This window comes from Trematomus bernacchii, unplaced genomic scaffold, assembly GCF_902827165.1.
Source record: "Trematomus bernacchii unplaced genomic scaffold, fTreBer1.1, whole genome shotgun sequence".
NCBI classification, from domain to species: domain Eukaryota; kingdom Metazoa; phylum Chordata; class Actinopteri; order Perciformes; family Nototheniidae; genus Trematomus; species Trematomus bernacchii.
The window spans coordinates 928780-950825 of record NW_022987739.1 but is presented as its reverse complement, the minus strand read 5'-3'; the positions used below and the strand labels follow the sequence as shown (position 1 = coordinate 950825).

Below are 22046 nucleotides of genomic sequence, written 5' to 3'. Positions count from 1 at the left end.
TTTCTGGCCACAAGAGGTTGAAGTGCAGCACTACCCCATGTCCTAAAAATGACAAATAAACCATATTACAATTCATTTCTATCCAAAAAAGTGACATAAAAGTAATCATACATAACTTGCCAACACACAGTATGAGTGTATACCTCGTGTTAAAGAGCATTGAGTTTCTCTACTCTTTACAAACCTTAATACGGCTTTATTCTAGAGCATTATCCTGAATAACAAAATCACACATACTATACTGTATAATCAGCATTGTGCAAGATTTATTGTGCTTCACATATACACATTATTAACAGTCAACATAACAGCATGTAAAAAAAATATTTATACAAAAGGTTTTTTTAAATATAGAAGCTGATGCATGTTCACAGGCAGCTTGAAGTCGCAGGTAATCCTCGACCGTCACAAAATCCGTCTCCAACAGATCACAGCGGATGTTTTATTGTGTTGCATCGTGAACAATAACAGCAGACAGACAGAGAAACATAAATAAATCTTCAGAGCGAACATTGTTTCCTCAGCACTGCTCGAACCCGGCCATCAGAGAGAGGGCGAGAGACTCCACTGTAGGGAGGAGAAGCAGAGAGAGAGTCAGTAATTCATGTTCATTATCAATAGCCGCTTTCACTTTTACTTTGCCGTACTTAGTTCCCAGTACTTAGTCCCGCCGAACTCTTTAGTCCCGTAACTGTCCTAGTAAATCGCGTTCACACCGGAATAGCCGCTTTCACACCAAGTACTTTGCCGTACTTAGTGCCCAGCACTTAGTGCCAGCACTTAGTACCCCCATGGAACTAATATAAGTACAGATCGCGTTCACACCGGAATAAATTCCCTGAGGGAAGATTATGCAAATGAAGCCGCTGACGTCACTTCTTCTTCTTCTGATTTGAGTTTACTGGCAGGCCGCGAACAACTTCACGGCGTATACTGTCACCCGAAGTTCCCGGCCGGAAGTCCCCGGAGTTGGGGACTGGCTTCAGTAGAAGCTGCTGGGACTCCCAGCAGCTTCTACTGAAGCCTTCCGAGTAAATCGCCAGAACGCCGACACCTCCTCATCACTCCACCGCTCCCATGTTTTTTTTTGTGTTGCCATAAGTTATTCTCTCTCCGTTGGTGCGCGGGGCTAATGCTAATAATGCTAATGCCAGCAAATACAATGGCGGCTTCACAAAACTTTTCAGAGTTTTACGGGGCGTGGTTTGCAATTCGCCCAGCCAATCGAAATTGGTACTTTTTTCTCCCCAGGATAGTACCACCTCTCTAGCAGGCACTAAAGATGGGGGTAAAAGTTCTCGGAACTAAGTACTCTTTTTGGTGTGAACGCAAAATTCCACGCACTATCGGAACTAAACGGGAAAACTACGGGTAAAAGTACTCCGGTGTGAACGCGCCTATTAAGTCCCTGAGGGAGGATTACGCAAATGAAGCCGCTGACGTCACTTCTTCTGCTTTGGGTTTACTGGCAGGCCGCAAACATCTTCACGGCGTATACTGCCACCCGAAGTCCCCGAGCCCCCCGGACTCCTGGACTTCGGGTGGCAGTAAATTGCCACCCGAAGCCCCGGGTAAATCGCCAGAAGCGCCGACACCTCCTCATCACTCCACCGATCCCACGTTTTATTTTGTGTTGCCATAAGTTAGTCTCTCTCCGTTGGTGCGCTGGGCTAATGCTAATGATGCAAATAAAATGGCAGCTTCACAAAAACTTTTCAGAGTTTTACGGGGCGTGGTTTGCAATTCGCCCAGCCAATCAGAAATGGGAACCTTTTCCTCCCCAGGAAAGTACCACCTCTCTAGCAGGGACTACAAATGGGTGAAAAGGTTCCCGAAAAAAAGTTCTAGTTCCAGATCTTTTTGGTGTGAACGCAAAATCCCAGGAACTATCGGAACTATTCCTGGGAAAAGTACTCCGGTGTGAAAGCGCCTCATGGTTATTTAAGGGTTATTGTAGGTGAAAAGTTATAAATGAAGGAGCTCTGGGAGGGTTAATCACAATATACAAGAGAAAAATAAGCACATGATATTCATCCTCTGATAATAAAATTGTGAGAATTCAAGATAACATTTATAAATCTCTGAGTCACAATAAGCGTTTTGGGAAATTGTATAACTTTATAATCTCAGACATTAATCATGTTTTATTTTTCGAAAATGTGTGAGTTTTTACTACAGAATGTAACCCCCTTAATCTAAGAGAATACTTAAGTCACCCCCACCCTGTTTAAAGTGGTAATTTTACAAGACAAATTACCAGTTGATATTCATTCTCTGATATAAAGTTGTAAAAATGTACAAGAAAAAAATAACTCACAATTAATGTCTTTTTGGAAAACTTTATAATCTCAGAGAATACTCTTCTCATAAATACATTTAAAAATGTTTACCACTTTAAAGACTTTAAGGTGGCAAACATTACCGGTTTTTAGCTGGTAACATTTATAAAAAACGGTAAATTAAAAACCTGCCGTTCAAAATGTTCGGTAATAATTAGGGATGCTCCGATCGATCGGCCGATATTCACTCTCTGCCGATCGATCGGTGCTCTCTATAAATGCCGATCGTGAGAGCCGATCACATGACGTAAAATACATGACACTTTTATCTGTGCGCGGCAAAACAAGCTCGCCAAAATGGCTACACCAGTCTGGCAGATTTTTAAGGTGTCCGAAAATGACAGTAAAATAGCGGTATGCAACGTGTGTGAAGCAGAAATCCTGCAGCTCCACCCGCTGTGACGGAGCGGTGAGCGGAGCAGAACACACATTAAGAGTTAGACCTAACACACTTAGCTATTTTATCTACCTCTGGAACAAGCTAAACTAGTTATAAATATGTTTATTCTTCACTGTCGGGTCACTCATTACTGGATCAGTGAGCTGCATGAGATACTGACAGGCTGTCAGGAGAGAGAGAGAGAGAGAGAGAGAGAGGGGGAGAGAGAGCGCTTCCGCTCATTTCTCCCGTGTTATTATCCAAAGTTAATGTAAGGTGGGGTAGGTAAGTTTGAGAAACCAGTTCGAGATACACTTTTTGTTATATTCCATGGAATGCTCTTAACATCCCGATAGCAATGAATATCTTATAAGTGCTTTGACAAAAAATCCATACAAAAATGTCATCTGTGGAAGCCGTAGTACTGTAAAAAGCATGACCAATCATTTTAGCCGGCCCGGCTAAAATAACTGGCCTACCTGCCTGTCAGCCTTCCATCTGTGCACAAACTTATCTCGTGCCCTCATTGGTCATGTGCGTGTTCGTGTGTGTTGGAGGAGGGGCTCTGTAAGGAAGTGGCAGATTTTTTCCGGCTGTGTATTTTCAAATTCTAGCGCACTCGAGCTGGTTTCTCCAAAATTACCTACCCCACCTTTAATGTAAACTTGAATAATGTACTTCATTTGAATGTAATAATTATGTTGGTTGTTGTTTGTGGAAGCGCCAGTGAATGAGCCCCATTAACTGAGTTTTAAACATCACTTTAAATGGAAGATCCCCATAGGCCCCACCCACTCGATCGGATCGGCGATCGGTATCGGCCGATACTGATTCCGGCGATCGGCCCCAAAATTGCCGATCGGAGCATCCCTAGAAATCACTGTTTTTAAATACCATTTTCTTAATGTCTTTCATTTTTGTAAAGCACTTTGGGTTGCCTTGTGTTGAAAGGTGCTACATAGATAAACTTGCCTTGCCTTAAAGGGGACCTATAATGCTCATTTGGGTTAATATTATTATTTTTGCCATTATATAAAAGGCCCAAAGATGGCAGCCTTATTATTCTGTACATAGGGTTAAAAACAAGCTGAAAATAAATACGTATTTTTCTTTGTGTTTTACTTACAGTGAGGAAAGGATCCTCGACAGACGGCCTTGTTGAGAATTGTCACGAGGAACATGTGACAGTTTTTGAAATCTGATTCCATTTTATCGATGGACTCGATCCTGAAATTGATAGAAGAAAGAACACAAAATGTAAACAAAATCATTATTTAAAGTATAATACAGCCTTTTATTTGTAATGTCTTACTTCCAGGCTCCGAAACCAGCTTGCCAGCGGTCGGAGAAGATGAGGACCAGATTGAGGACTTTCATTATCGCCTCTTTCACAAAACTGACCTGAGAAAACAAAACAGTGAATATATTTAGTGACATAAATACATGGAGCTGGTTATTGTGAGTCACCTCAATGATGTATGTATGTACTTAAAGGTCACCTATTATACAAAATCCACTTGTTCATGTCTTTTCGACATCAACATGTGTCCCCTCTGTGTAAAGAGATTCTGAAAGTTTCAGGAAAAAAGATTCTCTCTCTTTTTGTCCTGATTTATATAAAAACCTGTCTGAAAATGAGCTGATCAGATTTTGGCAACTTTATGATGTCATAATGTTTTTTTGGCTTGTGTAACCATTAGCCAATCACCAACCAAGTTAACGCCCGCCCACCTTATCACCTGAATCTCCTCCTAGAGCACCATTGAGTTCTTTTTAACCAAATATCTCTCGGAGGGGCGTGGGGAGTGGCTCCTTATTTTTCATCTTATTTCCACTGCAGGGCCTCGCACGGCTTAGTACGGTATAGTTAGGCCTTGGTAGGCCAGGCTCACTTTATGCTGCATTTCCATTACAGTTTAGAAGCTGGGGCAGTAACTATAGTAACGCAGTGTAGGCGGAGCCGTGACGTCATCTTCAATGCGAACCACAAAACCAACATCAGCCGTTAGCTGTTAGCACTCAAGCTCACAGCTCCTCATATATGTTCAGAAACTACAAAAAGTTAAACAAGTACAAACCACAGACTGCCTGTGTCATGGCGAATACAGTCGCTGGTTTATTTATGTCTGTATAGGCCGTTGTTGTGAGTGTGGACGGTCGGAGCATATACAACGTTAGCTTAGCCAATCTCCATTCAGAAAACAAGCATTTTAAAAGGTTTTTCGCCTGCCGTCTGTCTGCAGACTTGACAAAGCATTAATTCATGGTTTTTACTAACCGGTATCAGTATGTTGTTACTTCGGCATCATTTGGAAACGTGTATTACAATTAAATCACGGTAACATATGTTCATTTTGTTGTAGTTGTAGCCCCCTTGCCAGCGATTCTCTCACTAGTTTAGCATACTCAGCCCGGTTGTTGGCCCGGAAAGAACCACGATTTTGGAGGGCCAGAAAAACTGTGAAAAGGTAGCCCTGAGCCGGAACTAGCCCTAGTGGAAACGCAACAAAAAACGGGCCGGGTTTGGCACGGCACGCTTAAACCGTGCTACGCGCTGCAGTGGAAATGCGCCATAAAGTAGTGATAAAATCAGCACTTTTGAAACAGGGCTGAAACAGAGGGGATTATGGGATGCTGCAATGATCTGTTTGGTATTTGGAGCCAAACACTTCAGAGACATGTTTTGTATATATCTGAGACCTATAATATATTGATGAAAAACTGTATAATAGGGGACCTTTAATATAAAACATTACATAATTTATGAATAACAAAACAAGATGAACAAGATAGCAGTGTGTACCTTCTCCCTGAGGAGGCAGCGGTCGTGGATCGTAGCCAGATATCTGTAGTGGATCTTGATCAGCTGATCCAGATCCTTGGCCTCCTGGACCTGGTGCTGAAACTCCAGACCCGTGCTGTGCAGAATCTGCAGAGAGACAACGCAGACTCATTTAACTCTGGATGTCTCTTTATAATCTGTTTTTAATTAAAAAGTATAATGGAATATGGCCCACAAATGAAACTTGTGCTTGTCTTATATTGTACTTCTTAAATATAAATGTACAAATATATTACACAGTAGCATTCATGTGTTAATAAGAACACTTTTCAAATAAATTCTGTCAATTAAAGTTGGAAACATTTTCTAACATATCTTAGTTGATAAGAAAATGGGTAAATAATAAGATGTGTGTTCTCACCAGAGTTGGGTGTAACGCGTTACAAATTAACGCGTTACACCCAACTCTGTAATAATTACACGTTACCAGGGGCGTCGCCTGGACCTGAAAACATTCGGGGCTTAGCCCACAGTGGCGGCGGCACTACAGTGGCATTTTTTACTGCAACACTCCCCACACGCACACACACAGTACACCCGCGACTGTTACAATGAAGGCTCGATAATCAGCTCACGGCATATAGGCAGGGGTAAAGTGGTATTTTTTATGAGTGGTGGGCTCACCTCCTCTAGGGGGATCCGGGGGGATGCTCCCCCGGGAAGATTTTTTTTTAAATATTGAAGTTAGATGCATCAATCTGGTGCACTTTGAGAGCAAAATGAAGAGATCTATGGATACCTCTCTCAACACCCATATGAAGCAGAACTGTAAACAGATGTACTTTTTCTTTATGGATATTTTACAAATCACTCTCCTTTTAAACTCTATTCTTGTTTTACTGCCATATAGTATTTCATAACTGTTTTTCCTTTATTCTCTTATTTTTTTTATAACTATAATGATCATATGAAGGTGTGCGGAAATAATCTTTTGAATAATTTGTGACCAAACCGTTTGAGACCCACTGAGATAACTTAGACTAAAGTTATGTATCTAAACACTCAGAGTCCTTTAGCTCACCTGAGTCTGAGAGGAGAGGACTCTCCTCCAGCTTCTTGTGGAGCAAACAGCTCCATATGTCCGTTAGTGCGGCTAGCTAACCAGATGCTAACAACATGGTCCATGCTGGCACGGTCCCTCCCTCTCCCTCTCTCTCTCTCTCTCTCTCTCACATGCGCTATTGCCACACACACACAGAGCCGAGCTTGAATGACACAAGCACACGTTTATTTCCATGCAACTCTCTGATTGGTCTGGTGTCATGCCTCTGTTGCATTCAATGAACACGGGAAATTACAGTGCTGCCGTCCTCTCTTGTGTCATGATGAGGTTCACGTAAAGCACGGTTAATGTATTATATTATTGAGGGAGAATTGTCCGGGGCTACAGAAAAAACATTCGGGGCTAAAGCCCCGGATGCCCAGGCCAGGCGACGCCACTGCACGTTACTGTAATAATATTACTTTTGTCGGTAACGGAGTAGTGTAACGCGTTACTTTTATAATTCAGTAATCACACTACAGTTACTAACATTGCCCCGACACGCGTTACTTCGTTACTTTTATAAAATCAGTCATAATCACACTGACAGACAAGAGGGGTTTCCGCCGCAGGTTTATATGTACGTAATCTGCGCGACTTGCGCGTCCACATCTCCGCGTGCAGTGCTGCATAAACATGGCTGAGTCAGCGATAACTTTCGAGGGGTGGAGGTATGCCCATTATTTTGAGTTCGTCCGAAGAATAGACAGGAATGTGACGGTGAGGTGCAAACTGTGTCCAGGTCAGAAGCTGTTATCCACTGCTGCAAACACCACGTCAAACCTCAACAAACACCTGCAAAGAACACATGCTAAGGTGAAGCTAATAGCTAAGGACCCCCGAACCCAGAGTGAGGATGTTGTGAGTGCGCCGCCGCCGCAGCACAAATTAGAATTTGGAGGACCGGTAACCAAAGCAGAGATGGACAGGCTTGTAGCATCCTTCATAGTAGAGAAAATGTTGCCCATTTGCACAGTGGAATCACCATCGCATCGTTCAGAGATATACTGCGCAAAATACAGATAGCAGGAGACAGAGGACAGCCATAGTCAGAGCTATCTGGATCAGTCTTATGCGACAATGGAAACTGAACTAAAGAGAACATTTGAAACTTTAGCAGTCTGCGTGATCTGCCTGTAGGGAGGGGCGGCCGGCCCTGCGAGTAAAGTAACGAGTAAAGTAACGAGTAAAGTAACGAGTAAAGTAACGAGTTACTTTATGTAGAGAGTAACGAAGTAGTGTAATATATTACTTTTTTTTTAAAGTAATATGTAATATGTAATATATTACTTTTTTTTTAGTAACGACCCCATCTCTGGTTCTCACCCTGGTCATGATGTAGTTGTGCAGGCTGTTGACAAAGTGCATGAGTTTGACTCTGAGCAGACACATCCTGTGGATCTGCTGGTTTCTGGAGTCTTTGACCTTCACCTCCTCACACGCTGCGCCCTCCTGCTTCTTAGAGACGTCCTCGAAATCTGAAAGATACAAAACATATTTCACAGATTAGAAAATCACAATGAACGTTTACTGAGGAGATGTTGCAATTCTTTCAAGCTGGTATTTTTGCACAGTGAAAGAAAAAGATAGGTCTACATGTTTCAACATGTTTTGATCTAAGCAAATATTCTGATCCAAACACACAAATGTTGGTTTTTAACATTTCTAAACATGTTCGTTATGCTTAAAAACTGCACACAAAAGGAGGCACACACACAGTCAAGTTATATTCCTTAAGAAAGTCATTTTTCACGATCATTCCCTTCGTACCGCTGAAGCGCAGTTTGTCCAGGCTGTATTTGGCCCATTTGATCTGCAGCAGCAGCAGAAACACTTGGTTGTAAATCTTCTGACACTCAGAGCTGATCACGATGTCCACCGGCCAGGGAACCTGAGCGGAGGGAACTCAGTGAGCAGCAGATCGAAGGTGCTTTTAAAAATGTGATTTAATACATGTGTGATGCTCACCTTGTAACACAGGGTTAACACTTCTAGGTTATTCACTGGATGCTTCTTCCTGGCAGGGTCCATGTTCTCCAAGAAGATGGACAACCTGTAAAATACACGAGTGTAAAATGTACTGTTCGATGATGAAAAATACCTTTTCTAATCATCACATCGTACATCAATCTCATGCTCCACTGGGTCAGATTATCCAATTTTAATGTGTGTACCTTTTATGACTTTTTAAAGTGTGCTTGCCTCTTTATTTAATATGTTAGTCAACTCTTTATTTAGCCTTTTGTCTGCTCTATTTCTTTGCTGTAAATATCCTGCTGTGGGATGAATAAAGAATTTCTGAACCTGCCTCTCCCTCCCTGATAAATAGGCTCCCGCAGTACCTGCTGCTGTCCTCCGGGTGGCGCTGCCCCACCGCCTCCTGCAGCTGCACGTTGAGGAAGGACAGCTGCTGCCAGCTCTCCTTCTCCTGCGCCTTCTCAAAGATGGAGGTGTAGAAGTCGTACATGGTGTCTCCAGCCTCCAGCAGGAAGTAGTCCCTCATCGCCTGCAGGTATTCCAGCAGCCTGCGGAGACATCCAGGGAGAACAAGGATCAGGGTTAAGGTCACATTTATTGTTCTCTCAGGGAGGTTCCTAAAGGAGTAAAATGACCCTCAGTATCAGCCAGGATCAGAGCGATTAGAATTCTCTAGATCAGGGGTGTCAAACTCAATTTCATCACGGGCCACATCAGCATTATGGTTGCACTCAAAGGGCCGGTTGTAACTTTAAGACTATATCATTAATTAATATAACTTCATAATTAACTACGTCTGAAAGCAGAAGTCTAGAGCAAATAATTGCAAGTCTCTTCAGTAAGAATGTCACAATATGATTTTAAAAGAAAAGCCAAATTCTGGAAAAACATTGATTGTGACATTTTGAAAAAAAAATCTATTTATGAGAAAAAGGCTAATTCTAAGAAAAAAGACATATTTGGACAAAAAAAGTCAAATTCTGAGAAAAAGTCAAATTTGAGATGGACATGTCGTTTATGGGCAACGTGCTTCTGTAAAGTAGCATGTAACCGTATAATAAACATATTATATTCTTTGCAAGCTCTTGTGGGGCCACATAAAATGAAGTCGCGGGCCGGATTTGGCCCCCGGGCCTTGATTTTGACACCCCTGCTCTAGATCATAGATTTTCAACCACTGTGCCGTGAGAGATTGTCCAATTTGACTAAATCGGTCCAAAAAAACATGATTTGGTTGCTGCTAATAATCTGCCATTGTTGAGCTTCAGTGCCTGCAACATACTTTAACTAAATACTCTTCCATGCCAGTAAATAGCAGTAGGTAGCGCAATAATGACCGTTCATTTAGGACAGTAGCATTAAGTGGTGCGAGGGAAAGGTTGTGGTGGCAAGACAGATTCACATTATACTGCCTGCAGAAACAAACTGTAAAACAGGGACAGAACCCCAAGGACAGAGCTCTCAAAACTACTTGGCAGCTGAAATCGTTACTTGAATGAGATACTGGTCATTTAATGTCTTATTTGTGCTCTATTATGCTACAATGTCATTTTGTAACTTTTTTTGGTTGTTGGTACGTAAAAAATGTATCGCAGCTCAAAAAAGGTTGAAAAACACTGCTCTAGATAATAATAATAATACATTTATTTTGGGGGGCGCCTTTCATAACACCCAAGGACACCTTACAGGGCATAGGGGCAATAATCCTTCAGTGTCAGTGAAGTCTCTTCTCTTAAGTCCTGTTGACTCCTTCTTCACTTCTTTCCTAAACCCCATGATGTTTTTCACTGAGGTTAAGAAGAATATAGGAAAAGACATCGGACCTAATTTCTTAGACGATTTGGCGGCAGTGCTACGTACTTGTAGTCCTTCTTCAGGGTCTGCATGAGGTTCCCGCAGCACTCGATGTACCTCTTCTGGATGTGCGGGTAGAGGCAGGAGCGCAGCGTGAGCTCGAACGTCTGGCAGGTGACGGCCTGCGACGAGCGGTCCACGATGAAGTCGCCTCCGGAGAAACGCTCGTGGAAGTCGCTCTGCTCCAGATACAACCTGAGGGAAACACATTAAAACTCTCAGGATTTATCAACACCCCGTCAGTGTTCTTCTGTTCATTAAAGGTCCCCTATTATACTGTTTTTCATCAATATATTATAGGTCTCAGATATATACAAAACATGTCTCTGAAGTGATTGGCTGAAACACCAAACAGATCATTGCAGCATCCCATAATCCCCTCTGTTTCAGCCCTGTTTCAAAAGTGCTGATTCTCTGTCTGTTACTTCAGATGAAAATAAGGAGCCCCTCCCCACGCCCCTCTGAGAGAGATTTGGTTACAAAGAACACAATGTGCTCTAGGAGGAGATTCAGGTGATAAGGTGAGGGGGGGGGGTTACCTTGGTTGGTGATTGGCTAATGGTTACACAAGCCAAAACATCGTTATGACATCACAAAGTGGCCAAAATCTGATCAGCTCATTTTCAGACAGGTTTTTATATAAATGGATCAGGACAAAAAGAGAGAGAATCTTTGTTCCTGAAACTTTCAGAGTCTCTTTACACAGAGGGGACACATGTTGATTTAGAAGAGACATGAAGAAGAGGGGACACATGTTGATGTAGAAGAGACATGAAGAAGAGGGGACACATGTTGATGTAGAAGAGACATGAAGAAGAGGGGACACGTGTTGATGGAGAAGAAAAGTGGATTTTGCACAATAGGTGACCTTTAAAAATCGCCTTGCTGCTTAACATCCCTCACATGAATGTAACATCTTACCTGGCGAAGTTGATGGCCAGCAGGGGGTCGTGCACGTCTTCTATCTGCAGGTGCTGCTTGATGATGGACTGCATCTTGATCAGGCTCCTCCTGGTGGCCTGCTGCTCCGTGACGCCCTCTGCTGGAGAATCCTCCTGACTGCAGAGCCGGGACTGCACCGACTCCAGGAACAGAGTGTACAAACTCTTCCTCTCTGCGTCTGCAACACAACCATCACATAGCAAAGTCAAGTTCATCGTCAATCTTTCAGTTTGTGTGTAGACAGAGAGATCGAAATACCGTTTCCCACAATCACGAATACAGAAATACAAATATATATAAAAACATGTATACAAATATGTATATACCTCTATATACACAATCAACAGACACATTTATACACATTAAGACATAAATAAAAGCACACCAATCCATATATACAAAATAACAGTCACTTCAATATCTTTGGGAAATGTACATGAGTGCAAGATTGTCCATAGCAGCGTAAAAAAGTGTCTGGTGCTGGATTTGAGTGTCTGAGTGTGTGGGGAATGTTAAAGTCCAGTGGGGGCAGGGGGGAGAGGTGGGAGGGAGGGGAGAGAGTTCAGCCTCCTGTATTGTCATTATTCACCTTGTTAGAATACAGGTTCATTATTCAAACATAGTGTTGTTTTTAAATGTTGAAAGACTTCATTTCTTTGGCACAAAAAGGGGGAAGAAATGACATCAAAAACAACAGGTATCACCCAGACTGCTTTTTAAACATCAGCATTGGCTCATGATCTCACTTCATTGAAACCCTAAACAGTTGAAGCCTGACCACTGACCTCTGCAGGATTTCTCCGTCGGCTCCCTCTCTGTGCGGTCCAGGTTTTTGAGCAGCTGCATGGACTTCCCGGCCATGATGATCTGCTTGAGTACGGGTTTGAGGAAGGACACCATGGTGAGCTGCTTGCTGCCGGAGCCCGGGTCCCCCCCCGAGCTGCCGCTGGCCGCGTCGCTCAGCTTCTCCTGGCCGTCCGCCGTCTCCGACACACTGTACAGCGTGTAGGTGGCGTACCAGAAGTCCCTGTGGTTCACCGGCACATCCTTGTTCCTGAGCAGGACAAAAAGGGAAATCTTATGTCATGTTTTTATTTTTGAATGACGTGTTCTTGCTTTTTTTTTACAATATGCAAGTCCACTCTTTCTACTTTAAAGGTCACCTATTATGCAAAATCCACTTTCTCATGTCTCTTCTACATCAACATGTGTCCCCTCTGTGTAAAGAGATTCTAAAAGTTTCAGGAAAAAAGATACGCTCTCTTTTTGTCCTGATCCATTTATATAAAAACTAGGGCTGTCAAGTTAATAACGCGTTAACGCAAAAAAAAATTAACGCCACTAATTATTTTAACGCGATTAACGCATGTGTATTTTTTGTCCTCGGCCGCCGTAGTTTCAGAGTGCATCGAGTTTAAAATACCATCTACAAGCTGATGCTGACAGCCCCGCTCCTGCTGCCCGCTTGTGGCAGACCACACTTCCACGCTCACCGGCAGGCCCGGACTGGCCATCGGGAGGACCGGGAGGGTGTGTGTATGTGTGGCGCGAGCGAAGCACACCTTACGTGTTGTTGTTAGCATCTGGTGCTAGCTAGCTGAGCTAACGGATATAAGGAGCTGTTTCAATGAAAACAGAGGAGCGACATTTCGCCGACAACTGCGCCGAGCACTTGACTTTATGCAGGTAGCCAGACAGCACACTCAGCACGGATAGTGCCGCAACACAGCTCATACACACAGGCATATATGCCTTGACCTGCACATAGCTCCAACGATCCTTCACACACACACACACACACACACACACACACACACACACACACACACCGACACATACACACACACACACACCACACACACACACACACACACACACACACACACACACACACACACACACACACACACACACACACACACACACACACACACACACACACACACACACACACACACACACCACACACACACACACACACACACACACACACACCACACACACACACACACACACACACACACACACACACACACACACACACACACACACACACACACACACACACACACACACACACACACACACACACACACACACACACACACACACACACACACACACACACACACTATTGTATGAGAGAGGTTCTAGGTTGAATTGAGGCGAATATTTGTAATGTTCAGAGGTTGTTGTGTTTAATATTCATGAGAATATTTGTCATTGTTCAAATGATAATAAACAAACATATAAAGCATAGTTGTACACTCATATGTTGATAAGAGTATTAAAAAACTTGAAAAATATCCCTCTAAGGTACATTTAGAACAGATAAAAAATGTGCGATTAATTTGCGATTAATCGCGATTAACTATGGACAATCATGCGATTAATCGCGATTAAATATTTTAATCGACTGACAGCCCTAATAAAAACCTGTCTGAAAATGAGCTGATCAGATTTTGGCCACTTTATGATGTCATAACGATTTTTTGGCTTGTGTAACTATTAGCCAATCGCCAACCAAGGTAACTCCCCCTCACCTTATCACCTGAATCTCCTCCTAGAGCACCATTGTGTTCTTTTTAACCACATATCTCTCAGAGGATGTGAAAGGTGACATATAAAAAACATCGCTCGGCCTTTGCTTCATACCTCTGGATGATGAACTCTTTGGCGGGGTCGAACAAATGTCCGTAGAAGATCCATTCGTCCACGATCTCCAGGTACGGTCTGACTGTCTCCGTCCACAGAGAGAACAACAAGGCCACCTGAGGGGAGGAACACACAGACGTGATCAGAAATACAGATTGTTCTTTAAAAACATATTTTACATCGAACAATCAAGACTGTGGACCAATATTCAAAACTGACTAAAGCCACATTATTTATTTTTAAAGCTCAATGACCGTGTTTTCTGACTGAAATGAAATAAAGAACAAACTATTACAACACAACAGTAAAATGGGACCAAATGTGTGGTATTATAAAAGGGATTATATGGAAAATAAAATATGTTATGTATGTGTGGTTTTGGTCTTTGGATGTATCTGACTAATATAATCTGAAATGAAATGACTATTTTTGCACAAACAAAGCACTGTAACCATTAAAAAATGATTGTTTAAAGTATATTTGACCAAATATTCATGACATACATATTCCTTTTATGTATATTTACGTTTGAAACACATGCATATAAGTATTCATGAAGCATACACATTTTCCAATGTTAACATCTGCCTGTTCTAAATAGAAATTGTTGATTCTCTGAGCTTTATTCTTCTATAAATAACTCACGGCCTGCTCCGACGCCTCCCCCACGCTGTCGTACTCGATGATGGCTTTGTACAGCGTGTTGAGCAGGTGTGAGGCTCGCACCACGTTGGGGGTCTCGTGGGGGACCTCGGCGACCCCGGTGCAGAACACTTTGTGCAGGACTTTGATCTGAACCAGGTGAGGGTGGAGCCGCTCCAGAACCGCAGACAGGGTCACCGTCTCATCTGCAACAGAGCAGAAACAAACCACTGATGTTACAAGAAGAAACTACCTGTCATTTATTTTACCACCGTGTGTATTTAACTATGTTTTGGTCTAATGTTGAATATTATTTAAAAAGAAAAGCGCTACATATATATATTTGTTTATCTTTTAACTTTTTAATGCTATTTTATTTCTATTTCTGAAATATATTGGACTGTTTATTTCTGTCTCTTAGTTTCTCTTATGTACATTGCCTTGTGTTTATTATGCTGCTGCAACGCAAACATTTCCCAAATTGGGATCAATACTACCTATCTATCTATCTATCTATCTATAGGAGCCATTTTATGGGTGTTGTTGGCATGTCAGTTTATTTAATTTATATGTCACCAGCCCGGCAGATGCTCACCACAACTATTGACTGTAATTAAACCTTGGTATGTAAAGCTAAATAAACATCATTATTAACTGCAGCAAAAGACCGGAAATCATCTGTTTGTGTCTGCGTCTGGATCACTCTCGAGCCCTCCTGTGAAGTAATGGCAAAAGGATATAGGACATTGGAACATTAAAATTGCCATTACATTAAGTGAATTCGCACTCTACGAGTGAAACTGGACAGTAAGAATCACGTCACAATGGATTAAGGATCGTTTTCACCGGACAACACTTGGATTATTGCACAACCGACACCGTCATTCCGGATCAGCTGGACAACACGCCACAATCAACTGGAGATTGTCCCCACCTGCGCTCATCAAGACGGCAAATGGACGGCCAAGGCTGGGTATGTGCAGCATTAAAACTGGATTGCAGCGGCGAGCCATCAGGGCCCTCTAGGCCCTCTCTTGAGGGCCTAAGATATTCTCCAAAATAATATTTAAAAACATAAAAAAAAAAAAAAAAATTTAAATATTTTTTTAGTTATATTTTTCATTAGTTTTACCAAAATAACTTGATTTAATTGTATTTAAAATAACATTTCCAAATAAATAAATCCTTCGAATCTGCCTGTTCAGTTTCTGTTTGACTGTGAAGGGTTAAATGAAAGAAGCTCGTTAGGCCGTCTCTGCGAGTTACTGTGAAGAAAGGAGCTGATTGGTGGTCCTGCTGTGAATTCACAGAGGGGCCCGCTATAGTAACTCAACGAGAGAGTAATGTCAAATGACAGTACAATTGACCAATCATATCTTCCCTCTAAATGGGTGGGTTTTATTATCGCAGACTTTATGACAAGTTCCGCCCGCTGTGAAGCTTTTCTTGTTTCCATAGCAACAACAACTTACTGTCAACAGCGTAAACTCGCGAAAGTAACAAACACAATGCAATATCCTCCAAATAACACAAATTGGGTTATTTACAGGTGTTGTTTTGTGTGGTAGAGGGTCGCTTTCATTGATGCGTTTTGCACCCCGGGCCGTTGTTTTGATATTCTGCTGAAGTATACGTTGTGACGCAATAACACTTTTTTTTTTTTTTTAGATCTATCTATCTATCTATCTATCTATTACATGCTTTTCTCGAACCCAAAGACGCTTATGTTACTTGTTAGATTATATTACATGTTACTTGTTAGATGCTTTTATCCAAAGCGACTTACATACTCAATACTGTGGGCAATCTCCACAGGAGCAATTTGGGGTGAAGTGTCTTGCCCAGGGACACAACGACATGCTGACTGCAGTGGGGTTTGAACCTGTGCTCCCCTGATCCGAACACCAACGCACCGACGCACTAGTCCACTGCGCCACAGCCTCCATCTATCTATCTATCTATCTATCTATCTATCCATCCATCGATCACTGCGACACTCTTTCACCCCCCTCTTAATTAACATCCTCCGCTCACCGTTGCAGATGATCTCCCTCTCGATGGTGGTCAGCTCCTCTTTGAAGCTGGTGAAGTACTTGTTGAGCGCCCACACAAAGGCCTGGTAGGTCCTGAAGGGCGGCTCGGAGGCCTTCTTTGAGCCGTGGGAGGAACCGGAGCTGGGGGGGCAGGGCTCGGAGCTGTAGCCCGTCACCTCGTCGATGAACCTCTGCAGACGAAACACCGCCTGGCCGTACACGGCGATGTGTTCCAGCACCGAGCGCAGGCAGTTCTGCAGCACAGACGGGAAAGACTGTGTCACACAGTGGGAAATAACACTTTTATCGAGATATAACACAAGCTATATTAGACCTGAGCTTACACTGGTCAGGTGAGTCACCACCACGTTGTTCCTCACTATCACTTTTCCATCGTGGTGTTGGAATATAAAGTGTTTCTTAACCCCGGAGAGAAGCCTGCAAAACAACACACACACACACTTTATGTTTCAGGAAGGGGGGGATTTAGAGTGTAACACAGGGATTTAGCCTTTGCAGACCATTTACATGCACAAACAACAACAACTGTGCAGTATTGGATTCACAGTTTAAATGTCAGGTTATAAATGAAGCTTGAAACCGTTCTGCACAGCTCTATAAAAATGTCCAACCTGTGCGAGAGCAGGAATGATTTCTTTGTGAGTTTGAACAAAGAGCACAGTCACACAGCGTCATCACATCTCACCACAGCGTCTCCCGGATTACTTGGGTCTCCGTCACAAAGGCCTTTTCTTCAGGCAGATACAATGGATCAGTGTTGTACAGGTGCTGATCCCTGAGAGGAGAGACGCTGACTGTTAGCATTTATAGTCATTTCAACTCACAAACAACACAGTATTAATCTTATGATCACAAACCTTATAATGTGATTGCATTTGTGCTACATCTTTTACAAAAGTGAATGTTTTATATGGCTATATGCCGGGTATATGCAGGAATCCTGAAGTCATATGTAATACCTTTTAAGACCTTTTTTAAGACCCTTTCCATACATTTGAAGACCTCATCGCCACTTGGAGTTCTAACCGGTTACATTGGCGACACACTTTACCTCACATTCACTATATACAGTATTGATTGTCCTTCCTCCTTATCTTCCAACCATTTGGACGCAAACTTGCATTTCCCCATAACGATGTTGTTTAACAACCGGCGTAAACGGGCCTTCGCGCGCTATCAAGCAGTGAGCGTGCGATGTCCTGTTCAGATGACGTCAAATCCAACGGGATGCCATCAATAAACTACACAGAATCACACTACACACCTACGCAATGATTACATTCAGGCAGACTGTAGAATACAACCTCTTTGGACAATTTATATACTTATTGGAAACAAGCTACAAAATGTAATACCTTGGAAAATGCCGTTTAATACTTTTTAATAGCCTTAATTTTCGCTCAATTGATTTATCAACTTTTAATACTTTTTAAGACCCCGCGGACACCCTGATATGGGGAATATTGAATATTGATGCCAGCTTTGAAATACTATCACTAAGCCGCAGATTACCTGAGTAAAATTGCTATACTTTAGGGAAACAAACATAATGGCAGGTCAATAAATTAAAAAATTCTGGCCAGAATTAAGTCATAATAAATCATTTAGCCTTAAAGAAATGTAAGTCATATTATAAAGTAAAGCTGTATACTTGTATGTCTACAATAAGTCTTAATATCATGGGAACATTTTTATATATCTACCCATCTGAAATAACACCTCATTATATTTCATTTGATATGGCCTGTAAATATTGAATATTGATGTTATAATTAAACATGACAAAATTGTATGTTATATATAGTATTAAACAAGATATAATATTTTGATAGTAACATTTAAATATCATGGTAAATAATATTATGTAATTTAGCTGTATACCAATCCTAGGAATCACGACTAGACCTTTTTTGGGGGGAAGTATTTTGAGAAATGTTATGGCTATATTCCTTTTAACCTAGTCATTGTAAATGTGGCCCAACTAGTTTTCTGAAGCTCATTTTGTATCAGTTTTCCTGCACATGCATCCCCAGCACGGCTGTAAGTGTTGAGTAAAAAAATTAAAATAAAATAAAGATAATTCTTACCACACGTTGAGGAGGTTGGAGTGTAGATGTAGGCTGTGAGGAAACCGAGGAGCGTGAGTGACCCAGTACGGAGTCACCACGTTCTGCTCCAGCCAGACCCGGGCCCCCGGCTCCCCCACTGCAGAGACACACCGTGGGGTTATTTTAATATTGATAAAGAGCTTAAAGATCCCTTATTATACTGTTTTTCATCAATATATTATAGGTCTCAGATATATACAAAACATGTCTCTGAAGTGTTTGGCTCCAAACACCAAACAGATCATTGCAGCATCCCATAATCCCCTCTGTTTCAGCCCTGTTTCAAAAGTGCTGATTCTCTGTCTGTTACTTTAGATGAAAATAAGGAGCCCCTCCCCACGCCCCTCTGAGAGAGATTTGGTTAAAAAGAACTCAATGGTGCTCTAGGAGGAGATTCAGGTGATAAGGTGGGGGGGGTTACCTTGGTTGGTGATTGGCTAATGGTTACACAAGCCAAAAAATCGTTATGACATCATAAAGTGGGCAAAATCTGATCAGCTGATTTTCATATAAATGGATCAGGACAAAAAGTGAGCAAATCTTTTTTCCTGAAACTTTCAGAATCTCTTTCCACAGAGGGGACACATGTTGATGTAGAAAAGACATGAAAAAGTGGATTTTGTATGATAGGTGACCTTTAAATGTAGACACACTGTCCGTGTTTGTGTGTGTCGATACAGTGTGATGTGTTTGCACCTGTCCATGTGACAGGAACCGTCTTGTTGTTGTTGTCCTGATCCTCCTGCGGTGTCCGGTCCAGCTGGATCCCAGAATCCTCTCTGCTGATTGGCTGCTGGCTGTCATCGTCCTCGCTCTCCTCCTCAGACCACTCCTAAAAATATCGTTTTAATAAGATGTTATTTAGATAGAAATCTACAGATGCACCGATTGCAATTTTCTAGGCTACTTCAGATACTTTTTTTGATTTTTGCCGTTTTCAAATTTCTGACACCTTTTGCTTCTGAATATTTTCTTTAACGGAACATTTGTAAACATAACACTGACTTTAAAATGAAATGTAAATCTTCTTTCTTTAAAACTGCACCGCGTTACAGGAACATTTTTCACTTAAATTCATCTCAATATCTGCGCCAGGTTTCATGACATTTGTTTTAATCCATCTGAAAAATCTATGAATATCTCAATTTTTCATAAGAATAAGAAAACACGATTCTGTACTGTGTATATTGTACTATTATAAAGAGTCAACTTTTAATCATCTATCTTAAACTGTGTATTTATTTATTCAATTATTTATAAAAAAGTATTAATTGATTAACTTTTACTATATTTTATTCGTTTCCCTTTTTCTCTCTTTCTGATTCACTGTGTTAATAAAGCCGCTGAGAGGGTCTATTTCTGCTGCATTGCTTACTTTGCTGTTGATTTAAAGCTCCCACACACTCAAGATACAATACACTATATTCAGCTGTAAACATTGATGTCAATAAAGAGTGGGTTTTGTTATTATTAACTCACTGGGGTGTCTGGGTATGGTCCATCGTCTATGTCCTCATCCTCCCTCAGATATTTAGCCCAGTCAAAGTCGTCTTTTGCTTCTGCAGACCCAAGAGGAAGCGATAATTATTACCATGGACATTTAAAATAGTTTAAAGAACGAAGCATCCGTTAGACGTCGACTCACCAGCCTCCTTTATCCTGGGTCTCTCAGTAAAGTTTGTGTGCAAGGGGGACTCCGACAGGAAGAGCAGCAGAGACACGAGACTGTAGTGTGCATCACTCTGGATAAAAACACAACATGTGAATAATGTGTCACATCTTTTGCTGGCCAGGAGAAAAATTAACTTCACTAATGATTGAGTTTTCTGCCTACCTTTACTCCATCTGTGTTAGGTAACGGTGAGTTCAGGAACTCTTCAGTCAGCTTCGTCCAGCTCTCTGCTTTAACCACGTCTGAGTGCACCATCAGCTTCTCATAGATTCTGGAAAACACAGCAGCAGAGAAATGCAATATTTACTCAATTACTGTAACTTAGTGCAATTTTTACATACTTGTTGTCTTTTATTTTCATGCAACTATATACATATACAAATGAAACGTTTTGATCCACTACAGGTATCCAAAATATTTATGATTTTTTTTTAGAGACAACATTAGAATAGTTTGGAAAAAAAATTCAAACTGCTCTTTTTCATTAAAAGCTTTACAAGTGAAGTTTCCTTTTTTTTGTCTTAATAAAAAAGTGAGTAATAATGTGGTGACTACTTTCTACTTTGTATATTTTTACAGTTTAAAGTCAGCTCCAACTCAACCAACTACAACAATAAAATCCTGCTTGTACATGATATATACAGTATTAAGTATAAGAGTCATAGGGGACATTTGTATGCATTGAAAATTATTTTGTATTATACTTTAAACCCATTTCCCTCATGAAACTTAGATCATTAGAGTCAATATTTGTACTGTTCTGTTGTAGTAGCCTACATATAATGAAGTATATAACCTACATACTTCCCCAGCACTGATTAAATCGATATTGTTATGCTCCTGTAAAAGACAACAAGAGCAGCACTCACCCACTTATACTGCGCTGGACCTTGTGGCTGTCCACGTCCAGGAAACGATGGAACCTGTCAACAAACCACATTGTTATTATTAGCATCACATTAGCATGCTAGCAGCTAACAAGCTAGCTCCTCGTCCCTTTTACCTGAAGTTGGACCAGGCAAATTTGAGGGCCAGCTGAAAGTTCTGGTCCTCCTCCTCCTCCACCCCGGAGATACATGCTACCAGCCTCTTAGTTTCCCTCTCTGTCTCTTTCTCGAAGGTGGTCCAGTGCGCCATGTTGTTGACAGCAGTTAGCTTCAAGTTAGCATGTAGATGTAGTAGATTTAGCTGTCTGTCAGTCCTGTTGATGCTGCAAGCTATAGAGCTAGCTCGAAATGTAAAATGTTAGATAATGACATCAGCATAATGATGTTCGTTGCAAATGCATGATAGTCTGAGCTATTTCTCCTCTCATTCATTCAGTACGGAGCGTCGTTGCCTCCAACTGACAACAAACTGGGCGCATGCGCAACACCCAAGAGAAAGTAGACATTGTTTTTTCTTGTTTAAAACTTTTAATTTGGGTAAGCGATGATTTGTTTTAAACTGATGATAATACACTGTCGGGTTAAGATAGTATACTCTATATAATATATACTATAAATACACTGTTCAAAAATGTTGTTCACATGGAGCACTA

General features: G+C 41.6%; 1 protein-coding gene across 1 annotated transcript; it reads right to left on the bottom strand.

Moving 5' to 3' along the window:
* Positions 1–244: 244 nt before the first annotated feature.
* On the bottom strand, positions 245–21863 carry tubgcp5 (tubulin, gamma complex associated protein 5). Its single transcript, XM_034147859.1, has 23 exons — positions 21510–21863; positions 21376–21429; positions 20669–20777; positions 20480–20576; positions 20314–20393; positions 19531–19666; positions 18814–18931; positions 17412–17501; positions 17050–17143; positions 16707–16959; positions 14676–14878; positions 14031–14146; positions 12161–12429; positions 11355–11553; positions 10440–10628; positions 8945–9127; positions 8571–8655; positions 8373–8493; positions 7929–8080; positions 5522–5647; positions 4031–4119; positions 3845–3945; positions 245–567 (listed from the first exon to the last, which is right to left on the bottom strand). Exons 1-23 carry the CDS (start codon positions 21641–21643, stop codon positions 521–523), a joined length of 3045 nt encoding a protein of 1014 aa, XP_034003750.1. The 5' UTR covers positions 21644–21863; the 3' UTR covers positions 245–520.
* Between the last annotated feature and the right edge of the window lie 183 nt (positions 21864–22046).

Bases quoted from the DNA above. Each gene is read 5' to 3' on its own strand.
- tubgcp5 (XM_034147859.1), bottom strand. From the start codon at position 21,643: ATGGCGCACTGGACCACCTTCGAGAAAGAGACAGAGAGGGAAACTAAG. The intron at 16,960-17,049 runs GTAAGCTCAGGT...TCTGTGCTGCAG, and splicing joins TGGTGACTCACCTGACCAGT to AACTGCCTGCGCTCGGTGCT. The intron at 8,494-8,570 runs GTGAGCATCACA...CCCTCCGCTCAG, and splicing joins TGTTAACCCTGTGTTACAAG to GTTCCCTGGCCGGTGGACAT.